Source organism: Bubalus kerabau, chromosome 19 (genome assembly GCF_029407905.1).
Source record: "Bubalus kerabau isolate K-KA32 ecotype Philippines breed swamp buffalo chromosome 19, PCC_UOA_SB_1v2, whole genome shotgun sequence".
Classification (NCBI taxonomy): domain Eukaryota; kingdom Metazoa; phylum Chordata; class Mammalia; order Artiodactyla; family Bovidae; genus Bubalus; species Bubalus kerabau.
Window position 1 is genome coordinate 70,141,632 of NC_073642.1, and position 26,468 is coordinate 70,168,099.

At 55.8% G+C, this 26,468-nt stretch overlaps 1 protein-coding gene across 5 annotated transcripts in view; it reads right to left on the reverse strand.

The window, feature by feature from the left end:
* The window catches only part of BRF1 (BRF1 RNA polymerase III transcription initiation factor subunit), a 50,887-nt gene extending 24,921 nt beyond the window's left edge, over positions 1 to 25,966 (reverse strand). For 2 of the 5 annotated variants that reach the window (XM_055556908.1, XM_055556906.1), the window contains exons 1-3: positions 25,495 to 25,966; positions 21,235 to 21,315; positions 8,371 to 8,544 (exon numbers count right to left, since the gene is read on the reverse strand). In XM_055556908.1, the coding sequence (XP_055412883.1) occupies positions 8,371 to 8,544; positions 21,235 to 21,315; positions 25,495 to 25,678 (439 nt within the window). In that variant the 5' untranslated portion in view covers positions 25,679 to 25,966. The remainder of the gene's footprint in view (positions 1 to 8,370; positions 8,545 to 21,234; positions 21,316 to 25,494) is intronic. The other 3 variants (XM_055556909.1, XM_055556907.1, XM_055556910.1) reach the window with 2 other exon arrangements.
* Between the last annotated feature and the right edge of the window lie 502 nt (positions 25,967 to 26,468).

Here is a 26,468-nt window from a genome sequence, read left to right on the forward strand (position 1 = left end):
CTGCTGAAGGGCTTGGGGACAGCAGGCGGATGTCTGCACCTTACTTTGAAAAATGCCAAGAAGACAGGCTGGGAGACCAGCAGGCGGGAGCAGGGGAGCGCAGGCGGGGTGTGTGTGCGGGGTGTGTGCGCGGGGTGTGTGCGAGGTGTGGTCGGGGCTTCCCACTGTATTATCAACCCTCTCAACTTGCCATGTGTTTGACAGTTTTCATAATAAAATGATGGGGGGGGCGGGAATGTGTGTGTTTTAAAAAGGAAATTGGGATTCAACTTTTAATCAAGTTAAAACGAAAGGGCATTTGTGGTCCTTGAGCAGCAGTGCCATCAAAGGATGACTGTCCAGCACCCACCCAGCCCCCAGGGCCCGCTTCTGCCACCACGGGCTCCCTGCTCGGTGAGCCCAGCCCCAGGCAGCTGGCACGGGCGGGCAGGCGCTCCCAAGCCGGCGCTCAGCTCTGCCGAGAGCAGCAGCTCACAGCCACGCCTACCAAGGACAGAGGCCGCCAGGCGCCGCACCCTGCGTCCTGCCACACCAGCGCTGCCCGGCGGCGACGCCCGGCCCTGCGGGAAGCCCAGAAGTCATCCGGGAGAGTGCAGCAAGGGCCAGCGGCGCCCAGACACCAGCTGGCGGTGGGGGAGTGGGAAGCAGCAGTCTGCTTTGGCAACTTCACTTCCAGCCACAATGAAACAGGAGAGTGGCCGTGCTGTGAAGAGCAGGCCTAAAAGCCAGATAAAGCGCAAGCAGCTCTTGGAAAGCACAGGGAAGCAACCAGGAGCCGCACCCAAGGGCACCCAAGGGCACGAACCTAGAAACCTGGAAAGGCCGGGGCCTGCTGGCGGCTCCGGCTCCGGCTCCGGCTCTGGTCACCCTGAGGGCAGGAGGCCAAGGCCCAGGCCGCATCCTGGAGCTCCCACAGTCTCACCAGGAATTCCAAGGCAGCCAGCCTTGAGGGGCCCAACTGTTAAGAAGTGGGCCCAACGCCACGCACACAGCTCCCCCAAGCCTGGTCAGCTCCTGCTCCGCATGGGCACGAGGGCGCACAGGCTCCATGCCATCAGCAGCAGTCAGCTCCCAGGGGCAAGAGCGGGCAGAGACCCCCGCGATGGCCCCAGCGGGTCCTGCCCAGGTCCTGCACCAAGCACCCGGAGACGCACAGTGAGGCCCAGACAGGTGGCCCTGGCTCTCTGCCTGCCAGAGCAAACGACAGCCCTTCTGGGCGAGAAATACCCACAGCTGCCACGAGTTTTCAAATACTATATCCAGCAACTCTATAAAAACTTTTTCCCTGGTGACTCAGACGGTACAGAATCCACCTGCAATGCAGGAGACCTGCATTTGATCCCTGGGTTGGGAAGATCCCCAGGAGAAGGGAATGGCTACCCACTCCAGTATTCTTGCCTGGAGGATTCCATGGACGTAGGAGCCTGGTGGGCTACAGTCCATGGGGTCACAAAGAGTCAGACAATACTCAGCAACTAACGCACACATAAGTGTGATAACAGACAGAAGCAGATCTCCAAAACCAAAAGAAAACTCAGACAACAAAAGCAGATCCCTCAGTGATTCCACTGTTGGAGTTACTATTAAAGACTTTCATGTAACTCCAGAGATGGAAGATCTTACCAAAGAACTGGACTCTAATAAAAGAATCTAATGAAAAACAATTCCTGAAGTTAATAGTTAGGAAGTTAATAGACTGGTCTAACATCCAGTGACACACAGCGAAAGAAAGGATGGACGAACTCAAGGTACGTCGCGGGATAACATTCAGGGAGAGGAAAGAGAGAGAAAGCATGGAAAACAAAGCGCAGCCCAAGGCGCGAGGAGAGGGTCTAACGTGCGTGTAACTGGAGTCCTTGCTCCTTGGATGAGAAGCTACGACAAAACCTAGACAGCATACTAAAAAGCAGAGACGCTGGTTTGCCAACAAGGTCTGTACAGTCAAAGCTACAGTTTTTCCAGTAGTCATGTATGGATGTGAGAGTTGGACTACACAGAAAGCTGAGCGAAGAATTGCTGCTTTCAAACTGTGGGGCTGGAGAAGATTCTTGAGAGTCTCTTGGACTGCAAAGAGTTCATACCAGTCAATCCTAGAGGAAATCAGTCCTGAATATTCATTGGAAGGACTGATATTGATACTGAAGCTCCAATACGTTTGCCACCTGATGCGAAGAGACAACTCACTGGAAAAACCTCTGATGCTGGGAAAGATTGAGGGCAGGAGGAGAAGGGGGAAAAAGAGGGTGAGATGGTTGGATGGCATCACCGACTCAATGGACATGAGTTTGAGCAAACTCTGGGAGACAGGGAAGGACAGGGAAGCCTGGCCTGCCATACTCCATGGGGTCACAAAGAGCGACTGAACCACAACCCCTGGAGTCCTGAAAGGGAACAGGGTAAGAAGGGGGAGAAACCGTGCTTAAAAAGATACCTCCCAAGATCCTCCCCAGACAAAAGTCTCAAATTCCAGGAGCTAGTCAAGTACCAAAGAAACCACATCTAAGTACATCAGAGTCAAACTGAAACAAAGACAGAAGCGGCAGTGATACGGGACGATACCCATCACCACCGACAGGAGGCCGCGAAGCCCGCCCGCTGCCCTTCCTTCCCCACTGCCAGAGCCTGTGGGGGGCTTTACCGCGCAGGCAGGGGGCCTGAGTCCGCTTCAGTACAGGCAGTCACATGCTGCTTGTAACCAAAAGGCCTTAGACACAGCGAGGACTGAATGTTAAAATATGGAAAAAGACAGACTGTGTGCATCCTCAGCACAGGAAAGTGGGTCTCATTGCACCAACGCCGGACACAGGAGAGCCTAAGGGGAAACGTGGAGACAGAGACCCACGCAGGCGTCACTCCCACCAGGAAGACACAGGACCCTGAATCTGTACCCTCTAAAACACAGCATCAGAATACAATGAGGACCCAACAAGATAAAAGGAAAAGCATGTCAGTCCTCATCAGCAGCAAGAGTTTCAAACTCTTCCTTTAGAACAAGGAGACAGAAAAACCAGCAAGGCTGATTTGAACGCAGCTAACCAACTTGACCGAACGGACATTTATAGACCGCTCCGCCCAACAGCTGCAGATACGCGTTCCTTTGAAGTGCCCATGGCACGGCCACCAAAACAGACGGTGCGCTGAGCCGGAAGTCAGGTCCCAGACCCGGGGAAAGGGGACGCGTCAGTGCCTGCCGCCTGGCCACACGGGAACCACACGAGACAGCGATGACACAGAGAGCTCCAGAACCCACAACTGGTTCCAAAGCAGGTGGCGCGCTCGTAAACATGCCTCAACGTCTCCTTAAAGAGATGAGAGCAGAAATCAGAAAACATCGTGAACTCATCACAAAACACACCAAAATAGTGCGATGCCACCTAACCTGCCCAGAGAGAAGCTTATAGTCTCAAATGCTTACAGTAGGAAAAGCAGAAAAATGAAAATTAAGAACCCAAGGAGGCTGGAAAACAGCAAATTAAATCTAAAGAAATTAGAAGGAAAGAATAAGCAGAAATCAATGAAATAAAAAATAAACGTACACTACAGATAAACAAAGCCAAAGTGTGGTTCTTTTGCAAAGACTGAGAGAGCGCTGGTGAGGCTGCAGAGAAGCTGGAGCCATCCTGCATGGCTGGTGCGGACGCAACACAGTCCAGCACCTGGAAAACAGGCTGGCAGTGCCTCACAAGCTAAACACGGAGCTCCAGGGCGGCTCACAGGATCCCGTTTGCATGAAAGTCGACAGGCAAACGGAGAGCAACAGGAAGCAGGCTGCTGCTTGCCGAGGCCCGAGTGCTGTCTGAGGCGCAGCGGCGGTCTAGCACTGATGTGGTGACGGCTGAACGCTGCCTGAGTGTGACCGAATCCCAGCGACTTACACAATTCACCATGTGGACTGCATCCCAACAAAGCCGTTACCAAGAAAAAGACTAAGAAAACTGGCGAGCCCCTAGCAACATAGATCAAAGAAGAAAAACGGCAAAATCACAAACTGAGACGCGACAGAGGGGCCGCCACAAGGCCGCAGACGGAGAGAAACGGGGCGTCAAGGGTGACCCGGTTCCGGTGCTCTGGTCTCGGAAGTCACAACCGGACAAAGGCCTTGCAAAGCACAACTGAGCAAAGCTGGGAGGGAGCTAAGATCCCGAACGCCGCGAGGCACGGCCGAAAAGTAAAAATCAGTGTACTTCACCTCAGTGCAGATTGAGCGGAAAGATTACAGCACATGATGCGCACACCAATGAATACAAAGACGAGCCAGCGCCCTTCACAATAAGAGCTCTCAGTGACCAGGAAAAAGGAGACGCCCAGCCTGGTATCTGATAAAGGCATCGACAGGAAGCCCAGAGCAGGCGTCTGCAGCAAAGCGCTGGAAACGGCTCCGGAGGCGGGGATGCCCCCTCACGCCTTACGCCACGGGGCACCGAGGCGGGCCTGGCAGCTGAGCCACCGGCGGAGACTGCGGCAGCGGCAGACACAGCTGAGCACGCTCCCCAAGTTCAACGCCAAGATTCGTCACTGAATTCTGTATTTTCAACATACCACTATACTTCTGTACACCGGGAGCAAAAGATACTGTTTACCTTAGCTCAACACACAAATACCGAGAAATAACTCTAACGAACAAAAGTTAAGGCCTCCTCCTCAAGAGCGACAAAGCGGAGAACGCCCGCAGGAGACAAGGGGCGTTCACTGGGAGAGTCGCTGTTGTCCGTGAATGTCAGCGTCACCCAAGTTGATTCACAAACCCCAATCGGAATCCCAGAAGTTGTTTTCTTTTCTTTTTTACCCACAGAAATGTACGATCTGATTCAAAAATGTGTACAGAGAAACCACCGCACACAGCCAGACGCCTCCAAGGCAGGACAGCAGCTGGGCTTCAAGGTCTCGCACTGCAGGTTCTGAGACGGGTCATAAACCTGCCATGGAAAGTCTTGGCACCAACAGACCCACACAAAGGGTCCGAGAGGTCAGCGACAGACCCCACATGAGCTGGAAATGGTGCCAGCACTGTATGCGGGGAGGGCCGGCCTGCAGCAGATGGCACTCTGACTGGACGCCCGGGGAAGCAGCAAACTCTGACCCTCTCCTCACAGCAAACATGGGACCAGAGGTCCTCAACTCCAGCGGGAAATGCAAAACCAAGCGCTTCCAGAAGGGAGTACTTCCAGGACTGGGGCAAAGCTCTCTTCAACGGAACACAAACCATTCATCAAGGACAGGATGGACAGATGGGATGTCATTGGAATCGAGAGGTCTGTTTACAAAAGATGAAGCCCAGGGACCTCCCTGCGAGCTCAGCGGTCAGGACTCCACACGGTCACTGCCACGGCCCAGGGTCAGTCCCTGCTCGGGAGGTGAAAAAGACGCTGCCAGGAGGCAGAAAGCAGCAGGAGGGGAGGCTTTTTTCCAGCCGACACAGCCCAGGGCGTGCCTGCTGGACCCCATGGAGCGGCCCCACTCGGCATCACTGGACGTGGGCAGACAGGACACGCTGAGCAGCAGGTCTGAGTGCCAAGGCCCTGGGGCGGCAAGCACGGGGCCGTGCCCTCCTCTCAGCTCAACCTGCAGCTCCGCATGCCGAGCGCCTCCTGACAAATGCTCGCCAGCCACCGTGGCCTTGTCTTGACTGCCCTCTCTCTGTGTGACGCCAGGATGAGAGACACACGCCACTGTGTGTCTGCCGAATCCACAGGACGTGAGCACCGGCGGAGACCACGCAGCCTGCGAGGCAGTGAGGTGTCACGATGGGCTCACCACTGGGGGCAAACGACTGACTTGGTGGGGGCCGTCCACACCGGGGAGGCTGTGCGCGTGTGTGGACAGGGGTTTGGCAAGTCTACACACTCTCCTCTCAGCTTTGCTGCTGCCCTAAAACTCAAGTTATTTAAAATCTTTTAAATTCTTTGGTTGTCCTTGGGGAGGCAAGTGGTTGAGGGGTGGGGGGCCGGCAGAGGGAAGCAGGCAGTGGTGGGCTGGGGAGAACCGGGTCATCACGGGACTGTCCTCCGAGACAGAAGATCCTGGGGAGCCTAGGGAGGGCAGAGGCTCAGCGTGGAAGAACCCCACCCCAAGTCTGCAGATTGGAAGCCCCCTGAGCAAGACCCGGGGTCGGAAGCCTGGGGGAGAAGGTCTAAAGGCCGAGGTGGGGGGACGGGTCAGCAGCCTCGGGACTGAAGGCACTGGGCTCACCTGCTCACACACAGGCCTGCTGGCCGCTCAGCTGGAGCCCAGTAAACACCAAGGACTACACACCTCCTGTGGACGTGCGTCACAAAAGCCGCGCTAGCGTCGGACACGCAGCTGTGGGAGACAGTGGCCGGGTCACCTGGGCCGGGGACGTGGTGTCCGCTCACAGCCTGGACGGGAGAGCGAGTGAAAGCCGCCCAGTCACGTCTGACTCTTTGCGACCCCACGGACAACACCGTAACACGGCATTCTCCAGGCCAGAACACTGGAGTGGGCAGCCTATCCCTTCTCCAGGGGATCGTCCTGACTCAGGAATCAAACTGGGGTCTCCTGCATTGCAGGGGGATTCTTTACCAGCTAAGCTACCAGCGAAGCCCCTTAGAGCCTGAAGTTTCTGCCAAACATGCCCACCCAAGGACAGATGGTCTAGAAAGCAGGTCAGAGAGAGGGAGTGAGGGGAGCGTGGAGGGCAGTCTGGGGCGAGGAGAGGAGAGGGAAGCCTTCGAATATGTTCTAGGGGCTTGGAATTCGCCTGGAAGACAAGGCGGCCGCGCCAGGCAGGGCAGAGTGGGCGGCTGCAGGGCAGCGGGGCCGCAGGGGCAGGGAGCCAAGGCCTGTCCAGAGCGCCAGGACACCGGCCGGAGGATGGGGCCCGGAGTGCTGGCCACACCTGTGCCCTCTGGCCGCCCCCAAAACGGCCCTCCCGAGGGGACCAAGGGCCGGCAGAGGGGCTGAAGTGCTGCCCCACACAGTGCAGTCTATTTACAGAGCTGCAATCCATCACCCCTCCCCAACCTCGGTCAGCATCCCCGGCCCTGGCAGCCGCGCTCAGCTCTCAGCCTCTGGTTGGCCCGTCTGCACAGTTTGGGTTCAGGGCCCCCCACAGCATGGGCTCAGTGCAGCCCCTCCGCCCGGCAGCGCTCCCAGGTGCAGGGGCCTCTGGTCCATCCTCTGCGGGCCACCAGGCTCCGCTCCTGGGCCAGGGCAGTGAGCAGGAGGCGGGCGGCTGGGGGGCTCGCGCTCCCCGACCCCCACAACCCGGGGACCGGGATTGCCGCTGCTCCCGCAGCGGCGCCTGCTCCGCCCCCACCGGGGAGGAGGGCGGGGCGCGCTCAGGAGGCGGGTCGGGCCGACTGCGCGGGAGACCTCGGCCGAGCTCCACTGCGCCACCTCGTGGGCCTCTGGGCGCAGAGCTTCATCCTTTCACACAACAAGGGTTCTTTGATGCTGAAGTGATAAACCCCCAAGATTCAAAGACATTCTAACGAGAGGCTCTGATCCTGAGGGTCGCCCCCCCACGCAGTCTCCAGGGCCCCTCGCGCATTCCCAGCTCAGGGCCGGGCCGCAGCCAGGCCACCTACCAGCAGGGAAGGCTCCTCTGCGAGGAGGGACAGAGCGGCCACAGCTCCTACAGGCGACGCGGGGAGCCGCGCCCCAGGAAGGGCCCCAGGACACACCACTGCCCCAGCTCCCACCAGGAAAGCAGAGGCGGAGGCCCGGCTGGGAGATAAACTGTCCCAGAGAAAAAGGTAAGTAAGTGGACAATGGGAAAGAAGAGACCAGAAGACAAGTCAGCGGGGCAGCAGGTGAGCAGAGACGAGGCCAACGTGCCCCCCAGAATCCTGCCAGGCTGTCCCCAACACGCAGAAGAAAGACTGCAAGCAGTCAGATGCTCACGGCACCCGCTCCCAGAAGCCGTGGGAGGACACGGGGCCAGCAGTACGATCCACGCGGGAGAGGCGAGGGGCCCGGCGGGACAGGAAAGGAGACACGAGACACGCGGGAGCACACAGGCACAGAGCCCCAGAGGACGTCCTCATGGAGACGTGATGGGCAGGCCCGCGCCCACGACGAGCCCGCCGTCCAGGCACAGGGAGGCCGCACAGCGTCCCCTCCGAGAAGCCACGGGGCCAGGAGGGGGTGAGCCCAGCAGGCCTGCGCAGCCGCCCACTGGGCCCTGGAACCGGCCTGGCCACAGCCGACCCCGTGCAGGGGGACGCTGCAGGGCCCTCGGGGCGGCGGGCCGAGGCACCCAGCGGCCCCGCCCCTCAGCCTGTGCGCCTCACCTAACCCTCCAGCTGGTTCCTCCCGAGGCGTCCCAGCAAACACAGGCACTGAGGACGGGGGAGCCCACGAGCAGAGGGAGGCCCAGCAGGCGCCGGGAGGCCGGGCAGCGAAGGATACGCGGGGTGCCCTCTGTGCGGCACACCAGGTAGAGGCAGGCCGCCACCACGTGCGCCGTCCTCCGGCCCCGGGTCAGGTGCTTGCTCACGGCCATCTTGAAGAAGTTGAACGCGGTGTCCAGGCAGTGCTGGTTCAGCTGCAGCTGGTTCCCCAGGTGGTGGATCTGACGCCTCCCTAGGACACAACATGACATGTTACCGCGGATCCCAACAGGTGAGCCGGCCGCTCGTCAACATGTCTGCGTCGCGTGACTGCCTCGGCAGCTTAAGGCAGAAGAGCCGAGGTTTACTCGTTTCCTTTCACGCTCTGCAAAACGTTCTGTTTTCACAGGGGTTCCAGTAAAATCATATGTGTGGACGCGGGGTGCGAGTTCCCTCCAGCGCCACGTGCCCCGAGGCGCCCTCCTCCAGGGTGGAGTGGGTCAGGTCAGCCTGGGAGCAGAGCCCTTCCCAAGGCCCCGCGCTCAGTGAGTCTGGGAAGGGCTGTGGGTAAGCTGGCCGCCTGGCGCTGAACACTGACCATGGGCCCCGAGTCCACATGCTCCACCGCAAAGGCCCCTCCCGTGCCTGAGTGCCCAGGCCCTGCCGCCCGTGCCCACCCAGCCTTCCCCACAGGCCCCACACCAGCCTCCGCGCAGGCTGGTGTGCACAGGCCGGTCAAGGACCAAGTCTGCACGCACACCTCTGCCCAGAGCACGGCCCTCCTGGGAGCCATGGGAGCAGGCCGCAGGGGCACTGAGGGGGAGGCGGACATGGCCTGTGCAACCGGCGAGCCTCACAGGAGCCAGGGGCTGGGGCGCATGCAGCCCGCCCAGCGTCCTCCCGCCCCCGGACCTGCTCTCCTCTAGCAAAGACCACTCTACACTGCGCCAGTGGCCTGTGCTTCCTCCACAAAGAGCTAGGAGCCGATTCCGCTGCCCCTGTGCCAAGGACTGTGGGCTCAGACTGACCCCTGGTCAAAGGGAGGTACCCAGCGAGCTAGCGCCCAGGGGAACAGGCATGCGGGCTGGTACCCAGCAGTCGGCATGTCCCGTGAGTGCCCTGGCCCCTGTGGCCCTGCCCTGCCCCCTCGACCTCCAACACAGCCTGCCCGGAGCCACGCAGCTCCGAGGCCTCTGGTCAGGCTGAAGTGAGGCAGGATCATGGTCACGGTCCCAGAGCCGAGGCCAGGGCACAACCAACATCCTGACCATCTGCAGAGAGAGGAGGGCGGGTCGCTGCTGCCCATTATAGCGCTTGCGCCAGGATGTCAGGTGGCTAAGCACGGACTGCCCCGCAGCCCAGCCAGCCTCGGGGCAGACAGAGTGGTTGATGAGAGACCCTCAGGCCGGAGGCTCGCACCACACCAGCTCCTCGGTGTTCACGGGGGCTCCGCTAACACGGAGAGGAAGGTCCTTTCCAGAGGGTGCTCACAGAGCCCGGGACCCAGCTCAGCCCCACACACCACGGGCCAGGGTCCCCCAGAAGTTGGGTGGGGGGGCTTGAAATTATAGCAGCAAGTTATCTTATCACATCTTCATTGCTCTAGAGTTCACATACTATAAAAATTACCCACTTAAGTTGTCCCATGGAGTGGTTAGTATATTCACAAAAGTTGTTCGACCATTACCACTTTGGTACATTCCATCACCCAAAAAAGAAGCCCTGTAGCCATGAGAAGTTACTCCCAGCCCCCCAAGTGAGTTTTTAATTCACGCACATCAGGAAGCACAATCGGCATTCTGAACAAATCACATGACACAGGCGTGTGTGCAATCTTTAAAAGCACAAAGGTATCAGCAAATGCAAACACGCAAAACAGACTCCCAATTAACCAACCACAGCTTACTCTCCTAAGAATAATACAGGAATGCAGAAAGTCAACTCACTAGCACATCGATGTCTTCAAACTTTTGACATTTTGTGAAACTAAGGCCTGCCTCTCCCTTCAAGACGGCACCCGAGCAGCATCCTCCCAGAAGCATGGAGACGGCAAAGAGCACAAACATGGACACAGCGTGAGGACCGGCCAGCGCCCCGGGGCATGCAGGGGGGGTCTGACCCGGCGCTTAAGAAGCGGAGCCCTGATGCGACAGGGCTCAGCCCAGAAGCCTCCTCTCGCGTGGAGGACCTTCACAGTGCCGGCCGGGCCTGTGCAGCACCCAAATCGGGGTGCACGAGCATGCCACACCCGTCCCACGTGGCAGCACATGGGAAACCACGCCTGCGAGCAGAACCAGGGCCACCAAGAAGCCAATGGGTGCCCTGGGTGGGCTACAGGTGTAAAGAGGTCAGTTTAAGACCCACATTCATATAAACATGAACCAACAACGGAGAATCACCCAACCTGTGTAGAAAACGCCAATGTGGAGAGAGAGGAAGAAGCACCAGGCTCCACAGGCACACTGCTCAGAGAGGAGAGCGTCCCAAGTCCATGATAATCTCAAAGTACTGGAAAGACGCCAACACACAGGAAAGTATGAATAGGCTGCGATCAAAGACAGTCCTTGAAAAGTTAAAAATGTGGTCACTGAACATTTTGTAAAAACTCAGAAATAACCAAACCACAGAGTGGGCACAGGTGAAGATTTAAAAAGAGAGCTAGGAGCTGGAGGAAGGGCCGCCCCCAGAGGAGAAGGGCGGCTTCCAGGGGGCAGGCCCCAGAGGGAGGCATGCAGCTGGCCAGACAGGCAGACGTCCAGGCACAAAGGATCACCCAGATGAAGAGGGCCTGTGATTAGGACAGACGACACCACAGAAAGAGCTAACAGTCCCACCAAGCGTGCAAATGAGCAGGGGAGCCGCGGGGGATGAGGCGGAGCCCCGCAGCAGCGCTCTCCCGCATACGCCTCATGCACGCTCACTTTACACCCCTGGCAAGAAGGCACTGGCTGCGCAACGAGGAAGGGAGCCCGGCCAAGGGGAAGCAGCCGCCCCCCGACCCTCGCCGTCCTCAAAGGCCCCCAAAGCGCCCAGCCTCCTCCTCCCGTCTGCCCCGTGAGGCGCCTCCCTGCTGCCTGTGGGACCCGCCCACGGCCAGCCGGCCACAGCATGTCCTCTGCCGCTCCCAGTACACTTGCTTTGCTGATGAGAGAGCTGGCTGGTTTACTTGAAGACTGACAACAGTATGGACTTAATACCATAGATTCAAATCATAGCAAATAAAACCTGACGGAACCGACAGGAAAGGGACAACACTGCCTGACGGATTCCGGAGACTAGAGTCATGCGGACACGCAAGTCGGGTCTAGAAAAGGCAGAGGAGCCAGAGGTCAAACCGCCAACATCTGCTGGATCATAGAAAAAGCAAGGGAATTCCAGAAGAACATCTGCTTCTGCTTCACTGACTATGCTAGAGCCTTTGTGTGGATCACAACACACTGTGGAAAATTCTTCACGAGATGGGAACACCAGACCACCTGACCAGCCTCCTGAGAAGCCTGTATGCAAGTCAAGAAGCAACAGTTAGAGCCAGACACTGAACAACAGACTAGCTCAAAGCTGAGAAAGGAGTGTGGCAAGGCTGCATACTGTCACCCTGCTTGTCTATCTTATACACAGAGCACATCATGGAAATGCCAGGCTGGGTGACTCACAAGCTGGAATCAAGATTGCCGGGAGAAATATTAACAACCTCAGATATGCAGATGATACCACTCTAAATGGCAAAAAGTGAAGCAGAACTAAAGAACCTCTTTATGAAAGTGAAAGAAGAAAGTGAAAAAGCTGGCTTAAAACTCAGTATTAGAAAAACTAAGATCATGGCATCCAGTCCCATCACTTCATGGCAAACAGAAGGTGAAAAAGTGGAACAGCGACAGATTTTATTTTCTTGGGCTCCGAAATCACTGTGGACGGTGACTGTACCCATGAAATTACAACACCTGCTCCTTGGAAGGAAAGCTATGACAAATGTAGGCAACGTATTAAAAGGCAGAGGTATCATATCACTTTGCTGACAAAGATCTGTATAGTTAAAGCTATGGTTTTTCCAGTAGTCATGTACAGAAATAAGATTTGGACCATAAAGAAGGCTAAGCACCAAAGAATTGATGCTTTCAAATTGTGGTTCTAGAGAAGATTCTTGACAGTCCCTTGGACTGCAAAGAGATTAATTAAACCAGTCAATCCTAAAGGAAAGCAGTCCTGAATATTCATTGGAAGGACTGATGCTGAAGCTGAAGCTGAAGCTCCAATACTGTGGCCACTTGATGCAAAGAGCTGACTCACTGGAAAAGATCCCAATGCTGGGAAAGACTGAGGGCAGGAGGAGAAGGGGGCGGCAAAGGGTAAGATGGGATGGTTAGACAGAATCACCAACTCAGTGGACATGAGTTTGAGTAAACTCCCGGAGCTGGTGATGGACAGGGAGGCCTTGCATGCTGCAGTCCATGGGGTTGCAAAGAGTCAGACATGACTGATGGACTGAACTGAACAGATGTAAAGGAGCAACTGAGGGGAACACAATAATAGTAGAAGACTTTAACTCCACTGAAACCAATGGACAGATCTTCCAGAGAATCAGTGAAGTAACAGAGACCCTAAATGATACCATAGAACAGTGAGACTTGATATGCTCCTGACATTACATCCAAAAAAAACCCATAATACACATTCTTTTCAAGCACACAAGGAATGTTCTCCCAGACTAACCATGTACTAGGGCACAAAACCAACCTCCACAAACGTAGCGTGTGGAGACTGTTTCCAGCATCTTCTCTGAGTACAATGGCATGAAACTGGGACTCAATCACAAGAAAAGAAATGAGAGAACGCAACTACATGGAGACTGAACAGCTGCGAACGCCGTGAGACGCACAGACCGCAAAACCTGCTCGTCGCAGAGTCGCGCCCGACTCTGTGACCTCACGGCCAGCAGTCTGCCGAGCTCCTATGTGCATGGGATTTCCTGGGTAAGAATACCAGAGTGGGTTGCCATTTTGTTCTCCAGGGGATCTTCCTGATCCAGGGATCGAACACAAAATCTATGGGATGCAGCGAAAGCAACTCTAAGAGGCAAGTTCATAGGGATGGAGGCCTTCATTAAAAAACAAGAAAAATCCCGAGTAAACAACCTAACCTACTACTTAAAACAGAAAAAGAACAATAAAACCTGAAGGAAGAAGAAAGGAAATAAATAAAATAGACATTTTTAAAAAATAGAAAAAAAAAATCAATAAAACCAGGAGATGAGTCTTGGTTTCAAAAAGTAAACAAAACTGGCAAACCGTTGGCTGGGCTCACCAAGAGGAAAAGAGAAGCCGGACAGATGAAATAAGAAATGAAACAGGAGCACTCTTACCTGACACTGCAGAAGTACAGGGAGCAGGAGAGCGCCACGCACAAGCGGATGCCGGCAGAGCCGACAGCCGAGGAGAGAGGAGCCACTGTCCAGAAACACACAGCCCGCCAAAACTGAATCAAGAAACAGATGATGTGAACAGACTCCATCAAGGGAACTGAAACAAAATCTGTAAAACAAACAAACAAACAAACCCTCCCTATAAACACAAGTCCAGGACCAGATGGCTGCACAGGTGAATTCTACCAAACATACAAAAAAGAACTCACTATACTGACTTGTCTGAAACTCATCCAAAGACTGAAGAGTGGGGAACATTCCCAGAGACGTTCTGTGCAGCCGGCATCACCCTGACACCAAACAAGAAAACCACAGGCCAGCATCTGTGAATACAGATGCAAAAATTCTCAACAAAATATTAGCAAACCAAATTCAACCACACAGATAAGAGATCACACAGCTCAATGCTTGCAGACCCATCGATGCAATAAACCACATTAACAAAAGAAAAGTCAAAACCACGTGATTATCTCAGTAGATGCAGAAAAAGCATTTGACAAAAGTCAATATTCATTCATGATAAAAAATTGTTACCAAAGGGGGAACAGCGGGAACATATCCCAACATAATAAAGGCCATTTATGAAAACCCACAGCCTATATAATACTCACTGGTGAAAAGCTAAGAGCCTTCCTACTAAAATCTCGAACAAGACAAGGATACCCACTCCCACCACGTCTATCATCACAGTATTGAAGTTTTAGCCACAGCAATCAGACAAGAAAAAGAAGTAAAAGTATTCAAATTGGAAGGTAAAAGGTAACACTCACTATATACAGATGACATGATACAAATATGCTAACAGAAAACCCTAAGGGCCCCACACAAAAGCTACTAGATCTAAGTGAGTTTAGGAAAGTAGCAGGATACAATACTAACATTCAAATATCAGTTGCATTTCTTCACACTAACAATGAAATATCAGAAAGGGAATGTAAAGAAAACCAATATCTTTTAAAATAGCACCAAATATATATACCTGGGAATAAACCTGGCTAAGGTGGTGAAAGACTTATATATTCGGAATTATAAAACATTAATAAAGTAAATTAAAGACGATTCAAAGAAATGGGAAGATATCTTATGCTTCTGGATTGGAAGAATATTGTTAAAATGGCAACATCTAAAGCAATCCACAGATTCAATGCAATCCCTATGAAAACACCCATGACATTTTTCACAGAACTAGAACAAATAATACAAAATTTTATAAGGAATCATAAAAGACCCAGAATTGCGAAAGCAATCCCAAGGCGGGGTAGGGGGTGGGGCGGGGGGGTGGGGCAGTGTGGGAGGCATGACTCTCTCTCCAGACTTCAGACAATATGACGAAGCTACAGTAACCAAAACGGTGTGGGCTGCTGCAAAAACAGACTCACAGATCAATGGACAGAATGGAGGGCCCAGAAATAAACCCACACACTCATGAGCAGTTAGTCTTCAACTAAGGAGGCAAGAATATAAAATGCGAAAAGGACAGTCTCTTCTGCAAGTGGTGCTGGGAAAGCTGGACACTCACGTGTCAATCAATGACGTCAGAACACATCCTCACGTCCTGCAAAAAACCACAATCTTACCAGTGTTCTCTTAGGTCAGTCTCCCAAGGCAATAGAAATAAAAATACACAAATGGGACCCAATCAAAGTTAAAACCTTTTGCACAGCAAAGGAAACCATAAAAAAAAAAGCAACCTACAGAATGGGAGAATGTACTGAATCACACTCTACACAGAACGGGAGAATGTACTGAATCACACTCTATACAGAACGGGAGAATGTACTGAATCACGCTCTATACAGAACGGGAGAATGTACTGAATCACACTCTATACAGAACGGGAGAATGTACTGAATCACGCTCTATACAGAACGGGAGAATGTACTGAATCACGCTCTATACAGAACGGGAGAATGTACTGAATCACACTCTATACAGAACGGGAGAATGTTCTGAATCACACTCTATAGAGCAGAGATTGGCACAACATTGTAAACCAACTATACTTCAACAAAGAAATAATAAATTTGAAAAATGCAAACCTCAACCTCTGCTTCATACCATATATAAAAAATTGATTTGAGGCAGATCACAAACTTAAATGCAAAATATACGACAATAAAGCTGCTAAGTGAAAACACAGAAGAGTATCTTCAGACCCTAGGATAGACAAGAAATAAGGTCTTTTAAAATTTTATCATTTTTTATTTGGCTGCGTCCAATCTTGGTAGCAGCACGTGGGATCCTAGTTCTGTGACGAAGGATCGAACCCAGGTCCCCTGCACTGGGAGCCTGGAGACTTAGCCGTTGGGCCATCAGGGAAGTCCCAAGAATTAAGATCTTAGGTCACAAAAACCCCTAACTATAAAAATGGATGTATTGGGACTCTGTTAAAATTAAGAAATTTCTGTTCATCAGAAGACATTAAGAAAGTGAAAAGCCATCTACTGGGAGAAAAGACTCAAAATACGTACATGCATCAGGAGACTTGAATTCCAAATTTATAATGAAGTTTACAAATCAGTAAGAAAATGATAACTCAGTTAAAAAAAAAAAACTTGTACAAAAGATGCAACAGGCAGCTCAGAGAGGACCAAGCAAAAGCAGCCAATCTCACTGCTCACCAGGGAGAGCAGAGCAAGGTCCCTGAGTGCTATGCACCCCCCAGGAAGGCCAGTAAGCGCAGGGGGGCCGACACGTCCACTGCAGACCCACACGCACGCCGTATGCTCCAGGACCCCACCTGCAGCGCCGTCCCAAGAGACGAGTCCACGGGAACATACACGGCAGCCGCAAGGACCGCCAAGTGTCCGCGGCAGGAAGAGGACGCGGCACGTTCACAGATGAAACCCTGCAAGCAGACAGACTGCTGAGACACACACGAAGGACGCTGTGCGATGCCAATTGTCTGAGCAGAAAAACCAGGTAAACTGATCAACAGGAGGGAGCCTTCTGGGGCCCAAGAAACACGCTGGACCATGCTGTGTGCTCAGACCGTAAGTCACCCACACTAACCCGGCGTTCTCCAGGCTGGTACAGTTATGCGTTTTACATACGTTACGCCAAGAGAAACAGACAAACAGAAAGAACACAGTAAAACTTCCCCTGAGAAATGTCTCCCACGTGAAAGGGTTCATCAGGTCAGTAACAAAAGCTCCAGCCTAGAGGCATTTGAGAATTCCAAGGAGAGAGAGAAAACCCAAAGGTCCAAGTTAAGAAACAAACAGGGAGACGGTGAGTCAGACGGGACTGCACCCCCGTGCTGGCCGCCCAGCACACCTTGGCCCACCCTCCGTGGGCACCCACCCCAGCCCTGCCAGGCTCCCGCAGGGAAGGCGGGGGTGCAGGGCTTCTCTCCCGCTGAGCCACACCTCAGCTGGGGCTCAGCATGTTTCCAGCGAAGCCAGAGGCAAGCCCACGAGAGGGGCCTGGGGCACCGGCCTCCGGGGCGGGGGCGGGAAGTGTGGACCCCGAGTGAGCTGGACTACAACCCAGACAGTCTGTTTCTCCTCCAATTCTCTCTTGTTTTCTAAGAAAGGCACCCAAAACTGAACATAAATAGTAACTGAAGGTAAATCCATAGATTCCAACCCAACCCAGTAGGCTGGGGGCAGGTGGCAGGAAGCGAGTGCAGGACACCCCCATGGGAGGACAGAGCAGCTGTGGTGGAGAGAAGGGGGTAACCAGCCACGAGGAGGACCGTGGGGGAAAGACCTGGGCCTGGAGGAGGTGCCCAACAGACCGAGAAAGACACGCACGATTAAGTCAGCAAACAGCCGTAAACGCTGTTTAAAAAGATGAACACACAGCATGAAATAAGAGTAAAGCTAACCGACAGCAGGGAGCTCCCTGCAGCGCAAGCAGCGCGCTCCACCCTGGTCGGTGCGCAGGCCTGCAGTCACACACGCGGCCCCGACGCATCTATGTTTCTTAGAGAATGTCCGGGACACACACAGAATCTGCCTGTATCTCTCCTCCAAAAGCGACAGAAGATGACAGCAAGGACATACAATCAGCATAAACTCACCAGGACAAAGGAAAAAGCACAGGAAGTCTCCGGGGACAGGCAAGGCCGGCACACGGCGGGCGCGCTGAGGGGCCGCCGGGAAGAAGCCGGTCTGGACAAGAGCAGCAGAGTCGGGGCTGGAGCTCACAGCCACCCTCGGCCCCCACAGCCCCGTCCAGCAGGGACAGGATGCTGACGCCAGAGGGGGACCGGCCGGGCGGAGGCAGAGCCCGCCCCTCCCCGGGTGCTGGGCGCTGACCCGGGCAGGAGCCCCGGGGAAGGGGCGAGGGCGACCACCAAGCGGGCTTGCGCAGCCTCAGACTGCGCTGACCCCGTTCCCAGCAGCCCGAAAGCTCCGCTTTGACTTCTTAAACTAAGCCGTGTTTAAAATCAGATGGGGTATTTCTCTCTGTATCGCTGGTTTACCATTTTATTTCCATGAATACATCTGCATGAATGCTACTCTTTACAACTGATTTGGGTCCAATGGACAACCTGTTTTGGGCTTTTGGAAATAGATCCATTCTCTACCGGGAATAAAGTTCTTCACATGCAGACGATCTTAAAGGTGGGCGCAGAGAAGAAGGATTATAGGACAGTACCACCTAGAGGACAGCGGCGGGGCTGGGAGGAGGCCCAAGCACTGCGGGCCGCCCAGAGAAGAACTCTGCTCTGGAAGCACCAGGGAGCCCCCTAAAGACACAGGACTGCAGGCTTCCAACACCGTGCGTGCTAACTCAGTCCAACGCTGTGTGGCCCCACGGACTGTAGCCCGCCAGGCTCCTCTGTCCATGCCATCCTCCAGGCAAGGATACTGGAGTGGGTTGCCATGCCCTCCTCCAGGGGATCTTCCCAACCCAGAGCTCGAACCCGTATCTCATGTTTCCTGAATCGGCAGGTGGGTTCTTTACCACTAGCACCACCTGGGAAGTCCTCCAACACCATGGTCCGGGTTCAATCCCTGGTCAGAGGACTAAGATCCTTCAAGCCACGCGATGTGGCCTAAATAAATAAATAAAGGTGTGTGCCTGAAATTTGTATACACATAGTCTACGCAGGCAAAGTGAAAGACCAACAAAACCATGGGTAGAAAGGGGCAAACCCACAGCCACCATGGAGACTTTAATACGCTCCTGCAGCAACAGGCAGACAGGCAGAGCCAGGAGCAGCGAGCCCTGGGGGAAGCCTGGCCCCAGTGGCGTGCACACGCACCGCAGCTCCTGCAGAGACACGTTCTTTTCACGTGTCCAAACTGACTGTAACTGAGCAGACAGATGTTGGGCCATGAAGTCAAAGCATTCAGAAGACCGAAATCCTGCAGAATATTGTCTCTAAACACAGAAGAATCAAGCTGGATATAAGAAAAGACTCAACAACACTAACAATCCATGGGGTCAGAGGGAAAAGCTCACCGGAAAACCTAACACATTCTGATGTGAGTCATAATTAGAAGCCCACCACCTGCCCTCTCGGTAGTCAACAGCACAGTTGTCAAGCGCTGCTGGACTGGGGAGCGGCTGGCCGAGGGTGTGCTGGCCGCCACCATCCACAGCAGCAGTGGGCAGCCAGGCGGGTCCTCGAGAGCCACGGACAAGGAGACCAGGCTGCAAGGAAGGATGCTCCACCTCACCCAGAGTGCAGGTGAGGGCTGCGAAGCCTGGCAACACGTCCCGTTGGGAGGCACTCGGGTGCCAGCACGTCCCTGAGAGGGTGCTCACAGAGGCCTGAGGCGCCCCAGCAGGGTGCCCTGCCTGAGCGACAACAGCCAACATCGTGCCCAGCTGTGAGAGCATGGTGCATCCCCTCAAATCAGCACCGAGACACCTGCACACAGTGTGGGGCTGGAGGTTCTAGACAGCACTGTCGGAAGAAATTTAAACGGTGCCTAGACTAGACAGTAAAGCAAGGCTATATCGATTTTCAGATGACATGACCTCATATATAGAAGATTCTCAGAAATCCATTAAAAAACTATTAAATGGGATTTTCAAGGGTTGCAGGATACAAGATCAATACACAAATATCTATCATATTCTATACACTGGCAACAAACAATCAAAAAATGAAATAAAGAAAGCAATTTCATTTATAATAGCATCAAAAGGACGAAATATTTAAAATAAATTAACAAAGATGAAAAACTTATACTTTGAAAACCACAATAATTGTTTGAACAAGTTAAGGAAGACCTAAACCAATAGAAAGGCACTCTGCACCAGGGGTGAGGAGACTCCGCCTTGTTAACAGAGCACCATCCCCATCCCCGGACTCATCTTCAGAGGCCACTGCTCCCCGTCCCCAGACTCATCGACAGAGGCCACTGGTCCCATCCCCAGACTCATCTTCAGACACCACTGGTCCCCGTCCCCAGACTCATCGACAGAGGCCACTGGTCCTGTCCCCAGACTCATCTTCAGATGCCACTAGTCCCCGTCCCCAGACTCATCGACAGAGGCCACTGGTCCCCGTCCCCAGACTCCTCAGCAGAGCCCACTGGTCTCTGTCCAATTCTCAGTGGGCTGTTTGCAGAAACTGACAAACGCAACCTAAAACTCGTCTGTAAATTCAAGGGACTCAGAACAGGCAACAAAACAGTGTGTTAAAAATGAAGAACAAATTGGGAGGAGTCAAACTTCCTGACTTCAGAACGTGCTACTAAGATGCAACCAGCAAAAGGCTGACATGAGCCTGCAGGGCGGAGGCGAGAGCCCAAACCCCTGCCGGTCGCTGCCTCCCGACAAGGGCGCCACGGAGGAGTAGCCTCCTCAGCAGTGGCCCTGGGAAATGGGTACCCACATGCAGAAGAGTGCAGGTGGGCACTTACCTGAACACCAGACGCAAATACTAACTCAAGGTGACCAAAACCTCAGCCTGAGAACTAAAATCACAAAACTCGGACGGAAACACCAGCTTTATACACCTCTGCTACTTGGACTGAACCAGGCAATCTTTCTTACTAACGACACAAACGCACAGGCGGCAGAGGAGTGGACAGACCGCACATCTTCAAATTTAAACCCTTTGTGCTTCACAGTTCGCCATCAACCCACAGAATGGGTGAACGCTTTTTGCAAATCATAGAACTGATGAAAGACTTATGTATGGAGCACATAAAGAACTTTTACCACTTAATAAGAAGACAAATAACCCAATTAAAAACAGGCCAAGCTTAGAACAGACACTTCTCCCATCTGTTGCGGGCTGGCACTCTCACAAAACACAACGAAAGTGGTCACACTGCAGGTCAAACTGCTGCCCCCACGTCATTTCTGTGCTCACTGAGACTGACTGGCTTCGGAAGGCACGGGCCCACTGGGTCCCGAGGGCGCGCAGAGCAGCCCCACAGTGACTGCAGCAAGCCCAGGGTGCCCGGCACAGGCCCGACGGCTGGGGTGGGGCCGCCTCGAACAGTTCCTCCCGGCAGGCGCGCTGGTCGCTGCAGGCCGCCACGCTCGCCCTCCGCCCCGCACCCTGTCCCGCCTGGGAGCCCACCCACCCCTGCAGCCCCCGCAGGAAAATACCGTTCTGCAGGGTTTGTGCTCGCGACTCCTTTCCCAGGCTCACGTGGAAGCCGCCACCCAGCGTTGGGGCTTTGCCAGCACCTAGAAACACAGATCAGACGGGTGAGCCAAAGCCCAGCAGAGATCCGTGGCAACAGAGTTTTTCGTTGCCTCTGGTGTTTCCAGAGCAAGAACTCAGAGGGGTCAGCACGCAGACCAGGAGTCCGCAGTGAGTGACCCCCACCCCACCGCCTCCTCTGCCCTGCCCTGGAGCCCAGAGGAGACCGTCACACAGCACCCGCCTCCCCAGGCTGCAGGGCAGGTCCGGCCCCTCACTCGGCCCTGCAGCCCTGGGCCGGCCCCTCTCATGGTTACCACAGCCATCTCAGGGGGAGGGGGCTGCGGGCTCCTGGAGGGGGAGCCTTGTCCGTGGGGCTGGAGGTCTGCAAGAGGCACCTGCGCATGCCCGCCCGCCCACCCGCAGCAGTAATCTAAGGACCCTGCTCCCAGAACATAGCCGCGGCTGCACTCAAGAGCACTCCGCCTTGAATCTCCCACCAACTCCAAGCCACCCCAGGAAGTCTCAGATACTCTGCTCCACAGGGCTTCAGGGCTGGACTTCTGCCCTGATAGCCTCCTCTGGAGACAGCCAGGTGGACATCCAATGGTTCACTAGACTTAACAAGCCCCAGCCCTGAAGCGTGATCCTCAAATGAGCCCCACGCCAAAGGGAGGGCCTGGACGCCAGAGCGCAGCAGTGGGGCGGGAGGAGCTGCCTGACCGGAGTCCAGCATGCCTGTCACAAAGCACAGGCCACAGCACTAGACACTCAAGTCAGGGGGCAGGACCGCACACCGTCAGCCACGGGGCCTGTGGGAGGACCACGTGGAGGCTCACGTGTCAGGAAGTGGAGGAGCCAGATCTCTGAGATCTGAGAGGAGGCCCCCAGGAAAACGCATGGCCCAAGTCCTGGGGCCGTCAGGCTCGCCTGGGTCATCCCTGGGCGGCCACAAATGCAGGCAGCAGGAGGACAGGCTGGCCTTCGGCTCACCTGCGGCTGTGGCATCTGCCATCTGTTGGGCACAGGGGCCGCCGCAGCAGACGCCTGCCCAGGGGCACCACACTGAGGCCTGGTGCGGTATCCCAGTGCTGCCCAACTTTTATTTCAGAAGAAGGGAAAAAGCATCACCGTTTTGTTTTAACTGAAATGAGTCTGTGTCTTAAATAAAACTGTTACAAGAATTCTGCATTCGAGGACAGACAGGGAAGCAGTCTAAACCCGCTGAAGCCCCAGGTTCCAGGAGCACGGACTCTGGGGGCCTCCCTCCCAGCCACCTCCCCTGGCCTGCCTGCCTCGACAGACCCGGCGACCAGCACGGACCGCACAGAGATGCTGCCGGATCAGTGTGGAAGTGGTTTGGGTGAGTGTTCAATGCCTGGCAAGGCCTGAAGGCTGCCCCGCCCCGCCCCTCCCCTCCCCTCCCCTCCAGCTCTCCCCCGACCCCCTCTCCAGCAGGCTGTCCTCCCCAGCCCCGCCGTCTCTCCAATGCCCCCAGCGCCCGTCCTGGGGCTGCCCTGCCGCATGTGCTCCAGAAGCTGGCTCCTGACTCGCTGTCCCCAGGCACACTCGCACACACTCAGGCACACTCGCACACACTCCCTCACACTCGCACACACTCACACACACACCACTGGTGCTCTCCAAGGTGCCTGTGTGTAGCCTCAGTCCCCTGTGTGCCAAGGAGGCACAGAGCCTGAGTTCTGGCAAGGAAGGAGCCTCCCTGGGCCGGGCCAGCAGGGGAGGGGAGGCGTGGGGGACAGACACCAGCCCCGGGACGTGGTCACAGCAGACACACATGGAGAGCAGTGGTGGAAGGTGTGAAAAGTGCTTGTTCAGCAAATCTCAGACCACTCACCACGGGCTGGGCTCCCCTGAAGCCTGGAGGGAAGTTTGAGCTCCACCTCTGGCCAAAACCACCAGTGCATGCTGTGCTAGTCCTTCAGAGGCCCTTCACACCGTTCCCTCTAGTAAAAACATCTGATATTTTCTATAACAAGATCCTGTAACAAACAAGATACAACCAGCTAAAGCTATCAAGTAGAAGGCGGTGCAGTTTCCATCACCCCAGGTGGGCCAAGAGCGCCCCCGTGTGGACAGCATGGGTATGGCCAGTAACTGCACCCAGGGCACCGCCTCGGGGTTGGGGTCTGCAAAGGCAAGAAGGTCCAAGACCCAACCCTTGCGACTCCGCAGGGGTGGAGGGGAGACTGGGGGCCCTGCTCAGCCACTCTGAGCGTGGAGGACAAGCGGAAACAACAACACCCCAGGAGCAGACAGAGAAAAGCAGCACGCTGCCCCTCCTCCAGTTCACTCACAGGCCCGTCCAACACGGATAGGCCAAGCCCTTCCTAGGCCTGTACTCACTATTCAAAGTGAGGGGTCTCTGTCGCTGCTGTGAGACTCCTTTTAAGGGAGGACGACCACACGAGGTCCAGCTGGGCAATTCCAGGACACAAGGGAAATCCAGTGGCCCCTCAGCCTGAGCTTCTAGAGCACCCGAAAGGTCCTGGGAAGTCCACACTGAGCCCACACATGGGCTTGTGGATGGACACAGACCTCGGACGCTGGTGAAGAAACAGCTAACCCGGGCGGCTGCCTGAACGTCTTTCAACCAAAGAGCTTCTCATCACAGCTGCAGGTCCGAGTGTGGAAACCACCCAGCACGGAGCACGCGAGGTGACCCAGCAGCAGCAGACGTTTTAGAACCAAGGTCCTCTCACCCAGCTGCCTCCAGGACAGAACTCAACCACTTCCTGGGAGCAGGTCCCTTCCGCCCGGACCTCAGGGGGACCACAGGATAGAAACAGCCTTTCCAAAAATGGTGCTGAGGGAGTTCCCTGGTGGCCTGGTGGTTAGGATTCTGGGCTTTCACTGCCAAGGCCCAGGTTCAGTGCCTGGCCAGGTGGCGTGTGGCCAAAAAGAAAAACAACACAGTGCTGGGGCAACCGGACATCCACTGCAAAAAACAAACCTCAGCCGCACACCACACCTGATATGAGGCTTAAACTCAAAATGGTCATGAGTCTAAACATAAAACATGAAAAAGTAAAACTTAGAAGAACAGTGTGTCTTGGGCTTAGGGAATTTCTTAGAATGACAGAAAAAGTACAATCTGGAAGAGAACGGGACGACAGAGGATGAGCTGGTTGGATGGCATCACCGACTCAATGGACATGAGTTTGAGCAAATTCCGGGAGATAGTGAAGGACAGGAAAGCCTGGAATGCTGGAGTCCATGGGGTCCCAGAGAGTAGGACACAGCTTAGCAACTAAACAACAATAAAAGAAAAAAAAAATCAATAAAGGGGACCGCACCTAATTTAAGCTTTTAATTGCAAATAACCTGTCTAGCAAAGGACTTGTAACTACAATATTTAAAGAGCGCTCAAAACTCAACCTGTATAAAAACAGTAAGAAAACAACCTGTATAAAAACTATGCAAAAAACTACCGGAGCAGACATTTCAGCAAGGGGGATTCACAGCTGTTCAGCATCACTGTGCCCTAGGGGAGAGCATTAGCATGGAGAGGAGACACCACAACACACTAGGAACACACGGAAAACACGTGTAAAGGTACAGGCAACACCAAGTCCTGGGTAAGCAGCTTATGAGAATGCAAAATGGTGTTGCCACATTGGAAAGTCAGTTTGGAGGTTTGTTACCCCGTTAAACACACAGCTACCATCCGGTCCTGGGTGACCCGCGTCCGTGGCAGGAGCCACCCCCAAGTTCCCGCAGCTCTCTCAGGATCGCCTCGGACTCGCAGTGGAAGGGGCCCCGCTGCTCGCAGCGCCCCGGGCGAGTCTCCGGGGTCCCGGGCTGAGGGACGGAAGCGGGTCCCCAAGGGTGGCTCCGGGCCCCGGAGAACCAGCCGGGGGTCGGGGAGCTCCGTCCTCAGGGCGCGGCGACTGAGTCCCGAGGCGCGGAGATCCCTACCCCGGAGCCGCGGGGCTGAGCCGACCACCGCGCGGGGTGCGGGAGGCTGACGTCCTCGACCCCCGACAACCGGCCCCGAGGGGCCAGGCGACTGCGGGCGGACCACAACTGGAGCCCGGGCCGCCCTCCGTTACCGAGCCGCTCCCGCCCGACCCGGCCCCCGGGGCCCGCCCCCGCCCCCGGCCCCCTGCACGCCGCCCCCCGGCCCCCGCCGCCCCCGGTCCCCGGTCCCCGGTCCCAGGCCCCCGGCCCCCCGAGACCCCCCGCCGCCCACCGGGACGCACCGTCCAGGGACACGAACTGCCCCACGGCCGACGAGCCGCCGCCGCTGTTCTCCACAAACTGCACCTCGGACACGATGATGTTGTCCTCGAGCACCGAGCCGCAACCGGTGCACACGGCATCGCCGCGCGCCGCGTCCAGCTCGATGTCGGTGCCGCCGCACCCGCGGCACACGCGGCCCGTCATGCCGGCGGCTCCGGGGGCCCGGCCCGCGCGCGCTCCAGGCCGCCCGCCGCCGCCGCCGCCGCCGCGCCGCTCAGACTCTCGCGAGGCCGCCGCCGCCGCCGCCGCGCCGGCCGATTCGTAGCGGCAGATTCGCCGCGCGCGTACCGGGACGACGACGCCCGCCGCGGCCGTGCCGGGCGCGACGGCCGCGGGCTCCTGGGCCGAGGACTCGAAACAGCCGCCCCGCGCTGGGAACGCAGCCACCGGGCCCGGGACTCGGACCCACAGGCCGCAACGGCGGGCGCCGGGCTGAAAGGGGGCGGGGCGGGGCGGGGCGGGGCGGGGCCACTGCTCATAGGCGGGGCCTGGGCCGGCGCCGGTCGCGGTGGGCGGGGCATGGTGGGCTGGCGGGCGAATCCCAGGCCGTGGGCGTGGCTCGAGGTGGGCGGGGCCTGGAAAGGGGCGCTCAAGACTGGTCGGCTCAGGTCGAGGGTGGAGAACCGGCGGCGGGCCCGGCTCGCTACCTACAGGCCGGGCCTCCGCTTGTGGGTGCTCCGGACCCCGAGTGCCTGCAGGCCCGGCCTCCGCCTGCCGGTGCCCCCGCACCCCGCCCCCGCGCGCTCTGCCGGCAGGCTTCACCTCGTAACAGTCGCTCGTGCCGCCCTTGTTCTCCCACGGCAGGCACGTTTCTGTTGTTACATCGTCTCCAGATGCCGTTGGGTCCCCGGAAATGCGCCTGAAAAGAAATGCGCAAGACCGTATTTTCTCCTTCTCTCAGCCGCATGACCTGATCTCAGTTTCCCAACCAGGG